Source organism: Acanthochromis polyacanthus, chromosome 14, assembly GCF_021347895.1.
Source record: "Acanthochromis polyacanthus isolate Apoly-LR-REF ecotype Palm Island chromosome 14, KAUST_Apoly_ChrSc, whole genome shotgun sequence".
Classification (NCBI taxonomy): Eukaryota; Metazoa; Chordata; class Actinopteri; family Pomacentridae; genus Acanthochromis; species Acanthochromis polyacanthus.
In genome coordinates, this window is record NC_067126.1 from 29,384,431 (window position 1) to 29,400,579 (window position 16,149).

Below are 16,149 nucleotides of genomic sequence, written 5' to 3' on the forward strand. Positions count from 1 at the left end.
TCATTCTTCTGTTCCTCCCGACAGCTTTTATGGATGTGCGCGGAAGTTGGGTTAAAAAATAAAAGAGCACTCACTAAGAATGGGTTGTATCCTGCTGGTGCCACATGGGGCACTGCACCACGTGGTCCAGCAGCAGGGGGCAGCACCGGCAGACCAGAGGAGAAGATGCCCAGAGCGTTCAGGTTCAAACCTGGGATCAGGTTGGCCTGTTGCTGGACAGAAGAAGAGGCAGATTAGTCATTAGAAAATCCAAAAAAACAGAGATGAATAGCAGTAGAATATAATCTGAATAAGTCATTTTGCTGTTTATACAGATTAAATTTGAACAAATCCAAGAAATGTGTTTTCTGCTGCAAGACGATACTGACAACCACAAATTACACGTCTAAAGCACACCTAAAATGAAACAAATGAAATCTCAGAAACAGACAAACACAAAATAATGTTTTCTTAATACATCAATTCAGGGTGTGTTAATTATGTCAGGACAAATAAAGTATCTATAGCTGAGGTGAGCAGTCAGCTGAGTTCAACTCTCTGAAATCAAAACACTTTTTGTGTTTCCATTTTTCACCACAATATAAACTCCTGCACCTCTATGGAAACAGCACAATCGAGGCCAAACACAGGGAGAAATCAAAAATCTATTCTGTGCAGTATAACAAAGCTGGAATATCATGAATCATAAAACAGAACCAAAAGTTGAATTTGTTTAATTATTTACTTCACTAAAATGAAAAGCCCTATCTGCTCTGTGCAAACACAGCCTGCAGTTTAGCCGAATAGTCTCTGAGTTCTAAAATGGCTTGCTGGCTGTACCAACAACCACAGATTTTTTTTGTTTTTGATGAAATTTGGCAGGGTAAACAGTCTGTTCTGTGGCAATTTTTAAAAAATAAAACAAAAGCAAGACAGGTAGAATTAAAGGGGAATTTCGTTTTTTTTCAACCTGGGGGCTGTTTTCATATGCCATTTCATACATGTGAGTGATGGAGAAATTAATTTTCGACATAGCTCCACTATTTAGCCAGGCAGGCAGCTTAGCAGCTCAGCTAGCAGCTCAGCTAGTGAAAAGTATGGGGCAACTTGGCCCCCCGTGTCAAAGTCCGCTCTAACGCGCTTTTTTCTCCACACTGACCGGCTCAAATAGTTTTGCTTTCTAGCGTCCTGAGATTTGGATACAGACCACAACAAAGAGCAATCGCCAGGTAATGTGGAGGTTTTCGTTCACTTCTCATCTCTAGTATGTTGTGGGACACTCACTGAGACTATCCGAGCCGGTCAGTGTGGGGAAAAAAGCACGTTAGGGTGGACTTTGACGTGGGGGGGCAAGTTGCCCCATACTTTTCGCTAGCTGAGCTGCTAAGCTGCCTGCCTGGAGCTATGTTGAAAATTCATTTCTCCATCACTCACATGTATGAAATGACATGAAAACAGACCCCAGGTTGAAAAAAACCGAAGTTCCCCTTTAAATTGTTTTGATGAAAAATCAAGATTATAAACCTGAATTTGACTTACTTTCCTGCCAGAACATTAAATTTCCGATAAGTACTTTCAGTACTGTTGGAAGTTTTAAAATTCGTCTTTTTTTGTCAGTTTTCTCAGTTTCTGATTCTGTTTTTAAAACCACCAGCAGGCGAGTTAATTCATTTCTTACAGAAAAACGGCAAATGCTCTATGGTTTCCGTTTGGCTGCTTCACTTACCTATTGATAAATATTTTGGGTTTTTTTCACTGTTCTTTGGACTACACAAAACCTGAATATGTCAAATTATATTTTGTGAAATTTTAATGGGTGTTTTTCTCCATTTCATGAGCCAAATCTTTATTTAGCGATTTGTTTCTGGCAAAAATCCTCCACACATTTATTAAAAATGTAAACATCTATTAGCAGTTCTTGCTGATTAAACTTCTCTCCTACAGTTATACAACTTACTCTATTACTCACATTTGTGTACTTTGTCACTCTCAACTAAAATCTAAATTTCTTTTAAGTAACTGACTAATGAAGTCATCCTTTATGGGTTCAGAAAGTTCTCCAATTTCTTTAGCCAAAAAAAAAGTTAAACAAACCACCAAACTGTGTTAAAAGAATGAGTTGTCATCGTGCTGAATATAGAGCTGCTTTTCTTAGCTCATGAAAAGCTGATGTTTTGTAGGTACGTGGTTTTGCACAAGGCCGTTTGCTGTTGTAATGGCACGACAAAAATAATCTCCCCTCAAAGTCAAGTCAGCTATTCTGGTTTCATGGCCGTGACAAGACACGCGGTCTCCTTTCACTTCCTTGTTCCTTGAAAGCTGCGTGTAATATCCACAGTGTCACGCTAGATGGCCCTCACCGCTTACTGTAGAGGCAGCGCTGAAGCCGGCAGGTGCCAGGGCGGCTTGTACCAGCCAGAAACAATTTCATCGCACGCTGCGTGACACTTCTTGGTGATTGTTTCTGAGCAAATACTTGGTCAAGCAAAATGAAGGAGGAACTAATGGAGCAAAAGCAAAAGTAGCAACCAAAAAAGGCACTAATTCAGCATCTCTCCAGCTGCACATCATAAAGAGCATCATGGCTGTTAACGCAGCCCCTTCTATCAGCTTCCATCTTTGTGTTTCTGCTATGCAATATGCAGTGTGTGTACACGATATCATCCCTATCTCTCCTTCCTCGGAGGTTGACCTCTCTGGCGGCGGCGCTGTTGATGTCATCGGGCCAGTGTGAAAGAGGAGCTGGGTGAGAGAGCAGCCTACAGATATCAGATGGATGCTGGGAAACGCAGTGTGTTACAGCGGGAACACAGACACACACAGCGGGGAAGTGAGCGTGAGTCAGAGGCTCCGTGAACGAGGCAGACACACACACAGACACACACTGCGCTCAAACACCCGACTCACTGATGAGCTATTCAGCGATCATTTACTGTTATCCATTTACCACGCCGCTGTTACTAACGCTGGCGGTAGCACGCGCTGAATGGGAAGGCCACATTATCCTGCTGTATATCATCGCTCCCCTCCGTTGTTCACCTGTCGGCTCATGTGAGTCAACCTGCCATCACAACCGCACGCAACGCAATCAAGAGGCCTGCACCTTTGAGCCTTTCCACTTACGTGTATAGCAGCAATGTCGTTCTCGTAGGCTTCCCTCAGCTTCTTCATGATCAACGCCTCGGCTTTGCAAACCGCCTCCAAGCTGCCATGCACCGTGATGATCCTCTCAGGGTTGCAAATGGTTAAGTCTTGTAACCTGCAAGGGGAGATCACACACACACACACAAATAAGCACTGTACATGCAAATGCAGATAGAAATGCAGGAGGAGCAGTTTAGTTGTTAGAGGACTCACAAGGCTCAGATTAAGAAAAAAAAAGAAGTGAACCAGTCAGCAGGTTGAAGCTCTGAAAACACTGGATACTACACTTCCCATAATGCAGGTCAATAGAACCTTTCAATTTGCTGCATTTACGTCATATTGGATGAATGGCAGTGTGTTCAATCCTCTGCAAACATATGTAGACTGATGATTTCAGAGTAAGTACATTAAATTATTTGGGTTTGACTGAAAAAGACACATCTTTGTTTAGCTTTCAGGCACCAAATCTGGAGATATTGGAGCTTTCTCAGCGCTGCACACTACAAAGCATGTGATCTTGTTTTTATCATGTTGGAAATGTTATAAATATAAGACATACCCTAACTTTTGAAGACACAGAGGCCTTTTAACACGCTTTTACTACAGCCGTTTTACCCGTCTGAAAAAAATCCCAAAATCCACTTATTGACTCCAGACTCGAAGCTTGAAACAAAAGCAAAGAGACGAGATCGCATCACTTCTGTGTTTTAGGACAGATTTTAAGATTTAACTGATTATTTTTAAGGTGCTTCATGGCCTTTCTTCCAGCGTTATCTCTGACCTTTCAGCGCCGTATGCAGTGGTATGCACTTCAAGGCAGAGGTCTTTTCTCTGTTCTGGGGGCCCGGCTGAAAACTAAAGGGGACGTTTGCAGTCGGGGTCCCGAGGCTCTGGAGTGATCTGCCCAAGGAAATCAAGTCAGCTGGATCAGTGGCCTCTTTTACATTCTTCCATGAAACATATGTTTATTGGAGAACCTTTCTTCATTTTGATATTATTTGCTTTTTACTTGTTCGAACATTACATTGGTATTTATACACCATGTTGTGTTTTTATCTCTGAAATCTGATAACTTATGGTCTGTCCGTTTTAATTTGTTGCCTTATGAAGCACTTTTGAAGTGCTCAATAAATAAATATTACTACTAATATTATTTAATTTATACCTCGGATGTTGGCACAAACGCTATTTAGAAGCAAGAAATTCGCAGATACACCGATTTTGACGGCCTAACCAAGATAACCCCGGTGAACTCTTGAGGATTATTTCCTTTTGAAAGCCCCTCCAGAGACACAGGAGACATTTTCCGACTCCCTTCATCGGCTGAGTCCTCTTCATGATGAGTAAACTGACCTTTATGTGTAAAATCAGTGAAGTGTGCCTTTAAACAACTAACGTGTCAAGGTCAGGATGGGAAGAGCAGCACAGCGACATGCCGACACAGATGGAACGGATTCATCCATGCGAGCGAAAACACTGCAGCGAGACATTTAGTTTGATCTTTTAATTTTGTGCGGCAGCCAAATCAAGACTCGATCTGTCTCCATTTCACAGTTTGCTACTTAGATGTAGAAAAAGGCTGGGGAGAAACACTAAATGTAAAGCCTCGTGGAAGTCAATATGCAGATTTTGCTTTTTGTTCTCACCTTTAACAAGAAACATCAGGTGTCTGGACTGAAGCACTACAGAGAAAAACTTCTCCAAATATTCTATTCCATAAATCAGAGAAGCGATTGTTTCGCAAACCAGCACCACCTTATTTCTCCTGGTGGAACGTCCTAGAAAGATTTCACAGATCTATCAATTCTGAATCTACCGATTGCATTCCTCAGAAGGACCCTCTCCTTCTCTTTCCACCTCTCGTCTCCCTCCCAAGGCTCATTACGTCCTCAGAGCTCACAGAGACAGAGCAATTCATTAGCCCTAAATGAACGAAGGTTGGTGAGCACAGTCCGTTAAATGGGGTGTAATCACCACCTCTCTAATATCATGTTCTGGAGAGAAGGAGCTGTAATCAACTCTTCACGTTTGTTCTCTAACAACTCAGTTAAGTGAAACCACATGCTGGGAGGTTAATGAGCAGGCAGGGAGGGAGGAAGGTGTGGCTGCAAGACGCCGGAACTAGCGTCTGTTATTTGTTCATTTGTTAAATTAGCAATAGCCAAAAATCTTTTTGTCCCTGAAACCATCCAGAGTGTAATTGCTGCTGTTCCATAATGACACAGCGATCAGTGAAAACGCTCCGGTGTGAAAGCAGCGAGAACTTACGAGGAGATAGTTATCTTGGTCCCTGTCTCCTCCTCGATCTTTTTCAGGTTGCGGCCATCTTTCCCTATCAGCCGACCCACCAGGCTGTTGTTGGCAAGGATTTTCAGAGGGATGTCGTCCGTCCTACACACACAGAAACGCACAAAAGCACAGGTATAGGTCAGTAGAGATGATAGAGGATGAGCAGGAATGTATAAAGTTGCCCATCTGCAAGTGCTGCCAGAAGCACAGGGCACAGTGTTAGCTCGTTGGAGCCCAAAACTCAACAACGGGTTCAAAAGGCATGCTATTATTGAAAATAATGTATCAGCAAAAAACTGTAGTAACAGAGAGAATCCTTGAATTTTCAACATTTCAACGGTCCTTGAACTACTCATCTGTGACATCCTGCTCTGTCTGGAAACTTAAACAACTCTAACCCGCAAATTGTGATACATCGAAATCACTTTTTTCTACATGTTTCATTAAAAAAGTCACATAAAAATTGCTCTAAACAGATTTTGTAAAAACAAAACAAAACAAAAAATCTGTGTTCCTCAGGACAACCGAGAAGCTGTAACTGATTCAACATGTCATAGTATGGAAACAAAACTGTAAAGAATATCTTTAGTATGTATAATCACTATTTTTTTCCACATTTGGCAACACCTGTGGACACTTAAAAACATTTTGTACATGTTGATTTCTTTTCTAAATTTTTGGAAAACAAATGAAGAAATTCAAATTTTTAATTCCTCTCTAATTTAAAATTGCAGAAGTTTGTATTGGAGTGCAAAATGAGCCCACAGAGAGTAAAAATGTGACAAGAGCAAAACAATGCCCAGAATTGTGTGATTTTTACAGAATTGTTCAGATAGGTTGCACAATAAGTAGATCTTGTTTGATTTTTTTGTTCCTAAATGACCAAAAGTATATTTGTTTCACCAATCTGTTCAAGTTTACAGTAAACAAGCTCTTGTTGCAAGAACACTGCTCAGAAAATGCTTCCAGTGATTCAGGGGCGAAAAGAAAAACAGGATCTAAACCAAAGTACTGATTTTGTGTAAAAATAAAACAAATTTAGCCTAAATTTTTGCATTATTAATTCTTAAACATCATTTTTGTCTCAAAATTTGGATTCGGTAATTACTCACAATATAATACAGCTTTTCTAGGATTTTTAAATGTATTTATTTATTTTGAAAGAAGCAAGTAAATTGGCAGTAATTATAGGTAAAAGCACGTTTAAGTCATACACTTTCAGCTAAGTGACGAGAAACAATAAATAAGAATAAAGTGAGAATAAAGAATAAACTTTCTCATCATAATCTCTCTTGTCAAAGTCCAGATATTTTTCTTAGAACTTCCCTGAATCATATGTGACATCCAGTTCATGTAGAAGCCAAAGCCCTGATTTCTTTCTCTGGCTGTTGATGTTAAAAAACATCCGGGAGGAAAACAGATTGTGTAAGCTGTGCAATTTGGGCGAAATGGAAAGTGAGTCCCATTTTCTTTTGTACAGTACAAATTATGATGAGTTAATTTTCCATGGCTTTGTGAAACCATGAAATATTCATGCTACGGACGGATAAAACATTTGAATGTTAGTTCAGTTTTGATATTTCAAGTCTCCGCCTTGAGAAAGACGAGGAAAGATTAACAATTTAAACAGTGATAACTAATTTATGCTAGTTTTATTGTTGACAATTACAGTGTAAAGACTTGATAATGAAAGTTGTTCATTTGGTTCTCTATTTTTTATGGTGTTTTAAAAACACATACGCTGAAATGCATGAAAGCTTTATTTATTCATTCACTCAATCAGTAAATATTTCATTTCTCTGCTCTTGCAGCCTATGCAACAGTGTAGACTGAGTGTGTAGCTGCTGTGAATAGATGGTACAGTGATGTTGTTGAAACAGGAGGAGTATCATTTCTGTATAATCTATATTTCTGCTTTGTGGGACAATTGTAGGGTGTGAGAGTGGATTAAAGCTGTGGCGGGGTGTGGTGGAGGGGAGCCAGATGCTGGGGGTTTCCTCTGGGTGGGGTCACACACTTGGTGGTGGCGTGTGGGAGTGGGCGTGTGTGTGTGTGTGTGTGTGTGTGTGTGTGTGTGTGTGTGTGTGTGTGTGTGTGTGTGTGTGTGTGTGTGTGTGTGTGTGTGTGTGTGTGTCGCAGAGGGGAGGGGGCAGAAGTAGATGTGTGGTGTAGAGTGAAATTTAGTTGGGGTGAGCCGTGGGGCAAGTAAGGGCAGATGAGAGCGGTGCAGGTTTAGAAGGCAAGCGTCGAGTTTTGGGTTTCAGTGGATGTGAACGAGGTGAAATTACAGGGTGTGGGGTGGCAGAGGCAACAGGTTGATATGTGCAGGTGTGGCACCCAGGCAGGGCAGGCTGGGATTATTTAGTCGACGCCCGGCACAGGTGTGGGCGATATTGTGACTTTTGAAATAAGGACTAGTGATTTGTTTTTAACTGAGGTGGGTTCATTCAATTAAAAAAAGAATCATATCACATCAGTTACAGCAGAAGTTATCAAAGTCCACCTCACACAGTAAGGTCATGACTGTAATGATGATAATACTCAGAGAAGAAATCCAATAATTCCCTTTGAGCAGCTTGTGAGCTTATTTTTCACTCTAATATAAAGTCTTTTTGCCAATCGAAACAGCAGAACCATGGCTAGAAGTAGCGGGAACTCAAGAGTAGCATGACAAAGTTAGGGTACATGTTGATTCCATTTTTATTATTTTAGTGCAATAAAAAAATTATGATTCATGGCATCCATCATCGAGTTTGTTTCCTATCTGCTCTGTAAACACAGCCTGCAGTTGAGTGGAAAAGTGATAACATTTTTGACACATGACTGTTAGTCACAGCTGAGTCGGGAATGACTTTGCAGTTGTGCTGACGATCGAATCTTTGTTTGTTGCAGAATCTGGACAGTGCAAAACACTTATTTTTCAAAAAATTAAACAAATAAAATATAACATTTCAATACTAAAATGAACCAGCTGGTTTATATTGTAAAAATCTCCCTAATTTTACCATTTGTAAAGGGCAGAAATTGTAAAAGATGAAAAGATGAATGGATTTTTTTATTCTTTCAGTGGTCCTTGAACCATAATCTTGTATAAAACAAATAAAAACTGAAGCTTAAAATCTCAATATTTAAAAAGTGCCTTGACTGTTGCACTGATGAGCAAATAATTTTTAGTTTTTTGTTGAGTCTGGATAGTGCAAATGACATATTTTTGTCAAATTTCAAAATGAGGCAACACTGATTGATGATTAAACAAATAAAATGTAACTTTTCAACACTGAAATGCAGCATCTGGTTTACGTTTTAAAAATCTTCCTGATTTTACCATTTGTAAAGGGCAGAAAGTGTAAAAGCTGAAAAAATGGATGGATTTTTTTTTTATTCTTTCAATGGTCTTTGAACCATAATCATGTGTAAAATTAATAGAAACTGAAACTTAAAATCACAATATTTAAAAAATGCCTTGACTGTTGCACTGAGGAGCAAATCATTTTTAGTTTTTTTGTTGAATCTGGATAGTGCAGATGACTTATTTTGGCGAATTTTAAAATGAAGCATTCATCGATCATTTTTCCATGTCACAGAGTGACTCAAGGACTGTTGAAAGTTGAAAATCCACCGATTCTTTTTCGTTTTACAGTTTGTGACTCTGATAAATGGTGCAATTTTGGTGCATTTATAAAGATAACATGACTCTCAAACCTGCCAGCGGGATTTGGGAAGTAAATTACAGCAATTACATCCAACTTGACAAGAATAAGGGATAAAAGTCCTAAAAATGTGTAAACACATTTCATTCTAAATTTACCAATTTTCTTCAAAACTGTTTCTTGCTTTCTTGCCTCGAGATTGATAAAACGATTGATACTACTTTAATGTAAGTACAGTAAATATTAAGCTGCAATTTTTACATTTTTCCTGGTTAAGAAACTAATTCATGTCTGAGCTTTAGATGTGATCAACAGCAGTTAAATCTCTTACATTTTTTCTCCTATATATAGTCTTAAAGTACATTACCCAGAATAATAAATGAAAATTACTATTCTCACTGTGTGAAACCTGGTTTTAATGTGTTCACGTTACCATAATGTCTTAAAAATGTGAAGATGCTGACAGGAAGCCAAGCGTGATGCGATCACAGCAAGGAAATGTATTTAGAGACAGATTTCAAATGTAGTGCGTGTATATTATTATTTATTACTCATCAAGCAGATGGAAATATTTTCTGGTCGAACGAGAGACCTGTGAACGCACACACTCTTATACGATCAAAACACAAAATAAGCAGCCTTCAGCAAAATAAATTGAGGTCTGATGTTTTCTAAGATGTCTCATCATGGGGAAAACTGAAAGACTGCGCATCACTTTTATATTCAAATGCAGTTATCTTGTTCTGAATCAAAGAAACCAGGACAGAGGATGAAGGAGAGCTGCCTCCTTGACACACTTTGCACTTACAAATGAATACAATATTACGCACTGGAGGTCGATGTTCGACTCGAGCAGACGCCCATGAGTTTAAAAGGTGAAGTGTCTTGTTAAAAGTGTCAAACTCAATTAGACATGTTGGCCTTGTTCCTTAAATGCTAAGCTGTGGTCACGTGTCAGCCTATGCAAGCACGTCGTGTTTACTGTGTTAGTGGTCCAAGCGAGAGAATGCACAGTGAGATTAAAAGGTGTGCAGGCAGGTTAAAGGATAAGATTATAGCCCTGCAGACGTTATGGCTAATCTCTCTGTGGGATTGTATACATGAGCACATGGGTTAACGCGCATGTTCAGGAAGTTGTGCGTAAGTGCACAGACTCACGTCTTGGTCTCGTTGGCCTCCTTGTGCATGATCTCCAGGATCATGCGACAGGCGGAGGAGCAGCCCTCGGGGGTTGAGTGGATGGTGATGGGTTTTTCTGCTGCACCTGCATTTTCCTTCCGATGAATGTCCACCCTGGCAGAAGGAGAGATGGAAATAGAGATTGAAGTGCCTATTAAATAAAGTGTAGTCTGACAGAAAAAGGTGCTTCACAAACTAAAGGAAACACAGAGAAGAAAATATCAAGGCACAAAAGGACTTACAAAGAACAAAAAAAGAACAATTCAACCCTCTTAGTCGTGAAACACACAAGTGGATTTTAAAAGCTGAGTTTTTTTTCAAATACCCCAAATTCCGTGATTTATAGTGGCGCAGAAACTGTAAAAAACAGAAAGATTCATCAGGTTTTCAAATTTCAGTGGTCCTGATATTGGGAATAGAAATCAAAAGCTGTGAAAAAATTGCAAAAAATAAATAAATTTTGTTAACCGGATTTTGAAAAAAAAAAAAGAACAACAAAAAAAGAGTGACAACAGAGAAGCCACGAGAAACTCAGGCGAAACCAACAGCGATGTGACAAAATTCAGACTCGTCGGCCGAAGGGACACAAATACTAAATACAAACGGCTGAATATCTACCAAGTCATTTTTTTTTTTCCGGTAACATCTGTGGGTGCATATTTATTTATATTTTTTGCAAAAGAAATAATCAAAGAAACTTAACTTTCATTTTTTGATGATTTATGTCTTTCCTTTCTCCCTACTTCTAGCCATGGTTGTCCTGTTTCCATTGAAGTGCAGGATTTATATTGCAGTGAGTAAAAATGTGATGCCAGTAAAAATATCCAGAAACTGTTTTGGGCTCAGATGGTTAATAATAATAAAACTAATAAGGCAACAGTAACATGTAATCATCTTCTCATTAACTAATCAGGCCACAAAAATGTTTTAATCGTGTGTAATTTTGCATCTCATCTCCGACAGCTAGACTTGAAAGTGCAAAAATGTGAACTTATGTTTCAACAAAACCTTAATCTAAACAGGCCATGAGTTAAAACAAACAAAAAGATTAAAAATCACCAGGACCAGGTGGTGTAACTTACTTGGACTGCGTCTGTTTGGTGACATTCTTGATGGTGAGGCCTTCTTTGCCGATGATGGCTCCCACAAACTGAGTAGGCACGAGGATACGCAGGGGGAAGTCCTGTTGTCGGGGACGCGGAGATCCGAAGCCTCCTGACGGCCCGGGCTGACAGGCACCCTGGTCCCGGGAAGACCGACCCCCACGCCGTGTGCGGGGAGCCTGGACGGGTGGAGCAGCATCCATGTCCATGATATATGACACGTTGAAGGAGTAGTCTTCGAACTGGTGTCCTGTCAACTTCTCAAAGGCTCTGGGTGGTGGAAGAGAAGGAGGAATGTGAGGAGGAGAAAGAGAAAAAAGACAGAAACAGATACATGGATGCAAGGATTTCTGTGTTTAAGTTCTGTGATCACTTTTTAATAGTGATTTACACCATTGATTTAACCCTCCTGTTGTCTTCATTTACAGCCACCAAAAAATATTGCTTCTTTGTCTGAAAAAAATCCAAAAATTCAGCAAAAAAATCCTCAGATTTCTGAAAATTTGCAAAACCTTCAGGAAGAAAATTCCAATAATTCCTTAAAAGTGTCCCTTAAAAGTTTTATTTTTAAAAATCCCCCAAATTTGGCATGAAAATTCTTGTAAATATTTTCCAAAAATGAATAAAAGTCTTCTAAAGTGATTACATATATATCAGTAAAATTTGTAAAAAAAAAAAAAAAAAAAATTAAGAACATTCACATAAAAATCAACCAAAATTCAGTGAAATTTGCTGGATTTTGGTTGATTTTTTTCTGTAAATGTTCTTAAGAAACATTTTAACATTTCTTTTCCTCTATATTCAAAGATTTCCCAAATATGTTGAAAATATGAACATCAGAAGTTTCACTGTGAAATTTTTCTCCCCCCACATTTTCAAACTTTAAAACGGGTCAGTTTTGACCCGCAGGATGACACGAAGATTAAAATACTGATTGATTATCTTTGGGTTTTTTTTGGTTTTTTTAACTGTTTGTTACACATGATGGAACATTTGGGATCTCAGGCTGTAATCACAGCAACAATAGAGCTACAACTATCTCCACACTAGGGCTGCTATTTTTTAACTCTATCCTTTTCAATTCATTTTAAGCATTTTGTCATTTAAACCTCTGCCTACACTGGAACATACAAACAACAGCCATCAGTACTGATAACTGCTTAATCCTCTGAACCCCAAAACCAACCAACAAGTTTAAAAGCAACGTCATGTTTAAAAAAAGAAAAAAGAACGTGTAAAAACAAAAAAGCAGCATCAAATGCGTAATTTTTCAATAAACTAATAAGATGGGAGAGTTATGGTACGATAAAATTTATTAATCCAAAAGGAAATTCTTCTGGCACATATTGCTTAGAAAAAAATACATAACAGAATAATGCAGTGCCTACTAAAAATGAGAAGTACAAAACATTACTAAAACAAAATGAGCAAGCTAAAATAAGACTAAAACGGAAAAGGAACTAGTTAGTAATGTAGCATTACAATTGATACTGAAATATTGGCAAAACAATGAACCAAATCTAAGCTTAAAATCCTGATATTTCTTCAAAATCTCTTTGTTTCTACATGTCATTTGTTCTAATCAGAATCCTTAGTACGACTGTGAAGCTACTTGTGAATCAGCTAACAGCTTATACCAACAGATAGTGACAAAAATAGAGGGACTCTTCAGCTGAACTGCAGGAGGTGTTTACACTGAGCAGATAGGAGGTAAGCATGTAAACAAGTTGAAAATATAAGTAGTAAAATATCTGCAGTATGTAAAGCTACCCCTAATGGAAACACCTGTGGGCACTTGGAAAATGTTGTACACATTGATTCGCCCCGTTTGTGATTTTTCCATAGAGGTGGAGGACTTTACACCGCAGTGAAACATGAGCCCACAGTGAGAGAAAATGTGACAGTGGTGAAAAATGATTTCAAAGTGTTTGGGGTTCAGAGGGTTAAAAGTGGACAGAAAATTTGAAAAGAGCAAAACAAAACTCCAAAAACCAATTTGTCTTTTGTGCTTTACATAGTTTGCTCACTGTGCCGTGTGCTGGGAAATACTGACATTTACAGTGAGAGATCAGAGAGAAAGCTAGAGGCTTCTTGACTCTGTACACCCACCAATAGTGACTGGGTTAGCTTACACTGTTTCTTTCTTCTCCAAAAGCTCAATTTTTCTTCAACACACAATCGGCAGGTTTTTAAAAATTGATTTCTAAGAAAAATGTGAGCTACATGTGGACAGATGAATTGTAGAAAGAAAGAAACCTTTTCTTTTTTAACCAGCTTCATGTGGACGTACGCTAATAAAACTAACAATGTTGTCACCACTATGTTTAGATCTGCTTAAGTTAAAATCAAAAGTCCTCAGAGAACTTTTTCCTGTTTTGACAATGAATGGATTGTCCCTGCTCTGACCTTTGTGAATTTACCTTCTAATCCGTTGGTTAAACACAAAATACACCGGGAAATATGTGAAAAATGCTGCTCGTATTGCAGCTTCTTGTCTGTGCGAGTACAACATGAGTCTTACTCAGTGTCATTATGTGTGCTGCTTACAGTTTAGCTTCCTCCTTGGTTGCGTATGTAACATTCACCACTGCTGTTTCTGTATCAGTGTTCACTGTGAAACAAGACAGAGAGAGAGAAAGGGGAGAATCGTGAGAAACAGCGAGCGAAGGTTCATCCACATTTACACATAGCACATAGCAGGTCTTTGTCGCTGCCGTAGGTGAGTCAGACACGTGTCCAGGTTCCCGTGGTGACCCGGAGAACCACTTGTCTGTGTGAATCCATTACAGCCATCACCGCACTGGCTTCCCTCCAGACCCTGCTGCTTCCTCTGCAGACAGGAGCTGCTTAACACAATAGCCTCTCTGCCACTTATACAATAACGGATTTAAGTTTGACATGACAGCCTAAACAAAGCGAAGCAATCCATGATAAAGTGAAATGCCGTGAGCAATCAAGACACACCTTGGAAAGATTTGTGGTCGCGTTATGCTCAGAAAGAAAGAACAGCGCTGAGGGTTTGAGTCATGCTGGAATCAGGCTGGCTTTAAAGTCACTCTCCACTTATTGAAAGTCATCTCTATGTATCTAAAGCCTGTTCAGACATGGGATCCATCAATCTGTTGAAGTGACGACATTCTGTCATTCAGACATCAGTCACTTTTACATTAATGTTCCTCTTGGCGTCACACAGATAAATCCACCACAGTGACGACAGCACGCATGTGGTGTTTACACGGGATTGGACAGTATATTGCGTGACGTATAACACGTATTACAGCCCAGTTTATTTATGATTTCCCTAATCACTGAAAACTCTGTACATGTGTGATGATAATCTAACTTCTACTTTGACAACAGAAAATAAAAATATTCTGTCAGCTGTGGTGCAGCTCAAGACTGAACCTGAGGACAACAACAAATTATTCAAATGCAGCTTTAAAACTGTTAGTCCATGTGACAGATCACCTGTCAGATACAAAGGAAAGTACACAGTGTGACTGGATCCTGTCTGATAATTAATGAAGTTGCCCCTCATCTTTCTTATCATTCGGAACCGGCTGATGTTTGATGCTGCAGGTATTCAATAAACTCAGAGGAAAGACTCCTACAAACAGCTGGAAGCAACAAATTGAACCTCAGCTCCTGTTAATGTTTTGGAGGGATCACGTTTATTGTTGATGAGTCAAATTAATCTGAGCAGTTCTATTTTCTTTGCAATAGATGTGAAATCAATAGTAAAGTGAACATGAAAAGTCTTGTGTGATTTTGGCATGAGAACTAAGCCTTAAGCGCTCTCTTTGATGTTTTTGGACAAACGTAGTTACTTTGGAAGAAAACCTTCCCAAAATCACTTCACACAACTTATAGTGTGTTGTGATTTTGTGCATGTCGTTCCGTGAACATGATGGCATGTAGTTCATACTTGAGTCATATTGAAAGTGATGCTACATTGTCTGACGTAGTAAGACTGCCGTCCAGGTTCCTCATTCAGACATGAAGCCAACATGTTCCAGAGTCTGTCAGATTAAAGGAAAGGAGTGCCAGTCTGAAGAAGATTTTATGCATATTTACATATTTAAAAGTTTGGGGGTTTTTGGTCAGAAATACTCCTTTCTACTGTAAAATGGCATAAATGGAATGCTACGCTGCAGTTTCAGGGTGGAAATGCTCAGCCATTGTGGTAAATGCTCATTTTGCTCACGTTGTATCTTTTTTTTAGGATATTTTTTGGCTTTTTGGCTTTATTTTGATAGTGGTTAGCAGGGAGGCAGACAGGAAAGTAGGGAGAAGAATGGAGGGAAGACCTGCAGAAAAGGGCCGTGAGCTGGAATCAAACCAGGCGGCTGCATCGGGGACTATAGCCCCTGTTCATGGGTCGCCTGCTCAACCAGTTCAGCTATCTGGGCACCCAATTGTATCTTTTAGCATGTAAAAAAATCATCATGCGGACACTTTAATGAAACAAGAAAAGCAGTCAGAGAGCGCAGTACTCCTTCAAGGCTGCTCAGTCTGTACCGGTTGATCTGTAGTAGTAGTGCAATCATGTGATCGTCAGCAGGCAGCTGACGTAGCGTTTTGTTGTCATAGTTACAATGACGCCATACCACTATCTCGCAATGATACAGAAATCTTTTACAAATCCGTGGGCTCAGACTATAGGCACATCACTGACAAGTCTAATCAGGTGTGTCATTTCTGATCTTCCCTGAAAATTTCATCTAAATCTGTTATTCCGTTTTCAAGTCATGTTGCACACAGAAAGACAGATTGACAGATTGACAGACCCCACAACCGTACACCGA

The 16,149-nt window shown here is 39.4% G+C and overlaps 1 protein-coding gene across 1 annotated transcript in view; it reads right to left on the reverse strand.

Annotated features, from left to right (window-relative positions):
• The window catches only part of igf2bp2a (insulin-like growth factor 2 mRNA binding protein 2a), a 67,360-nt gene that overhangs the window by 13,823 nt on the left and 37,388 nt on the right, over nucleotides 1-16,149 (reverse strand). The window contains 6 exon segments of the mRNA XM_051959098.1: nucleotides 75-212; nucleotides 3,103-3,238; nucleotides 5,392-5,514; nucleotides 10,221-10,355; nucleotides 11,324-11,614; nucleotides 13,892-13,955. Of these exon segments, the coding sequence (XP_051815058.1) occupies nucleotides 75-212; nucleotides 3,103-3,238; nucleotides 5,392-5,514; nucleotides 10,221-10,355; nucleotides 11,324-11,614; nucleotides 13,892-13,955 (887 nt within the window).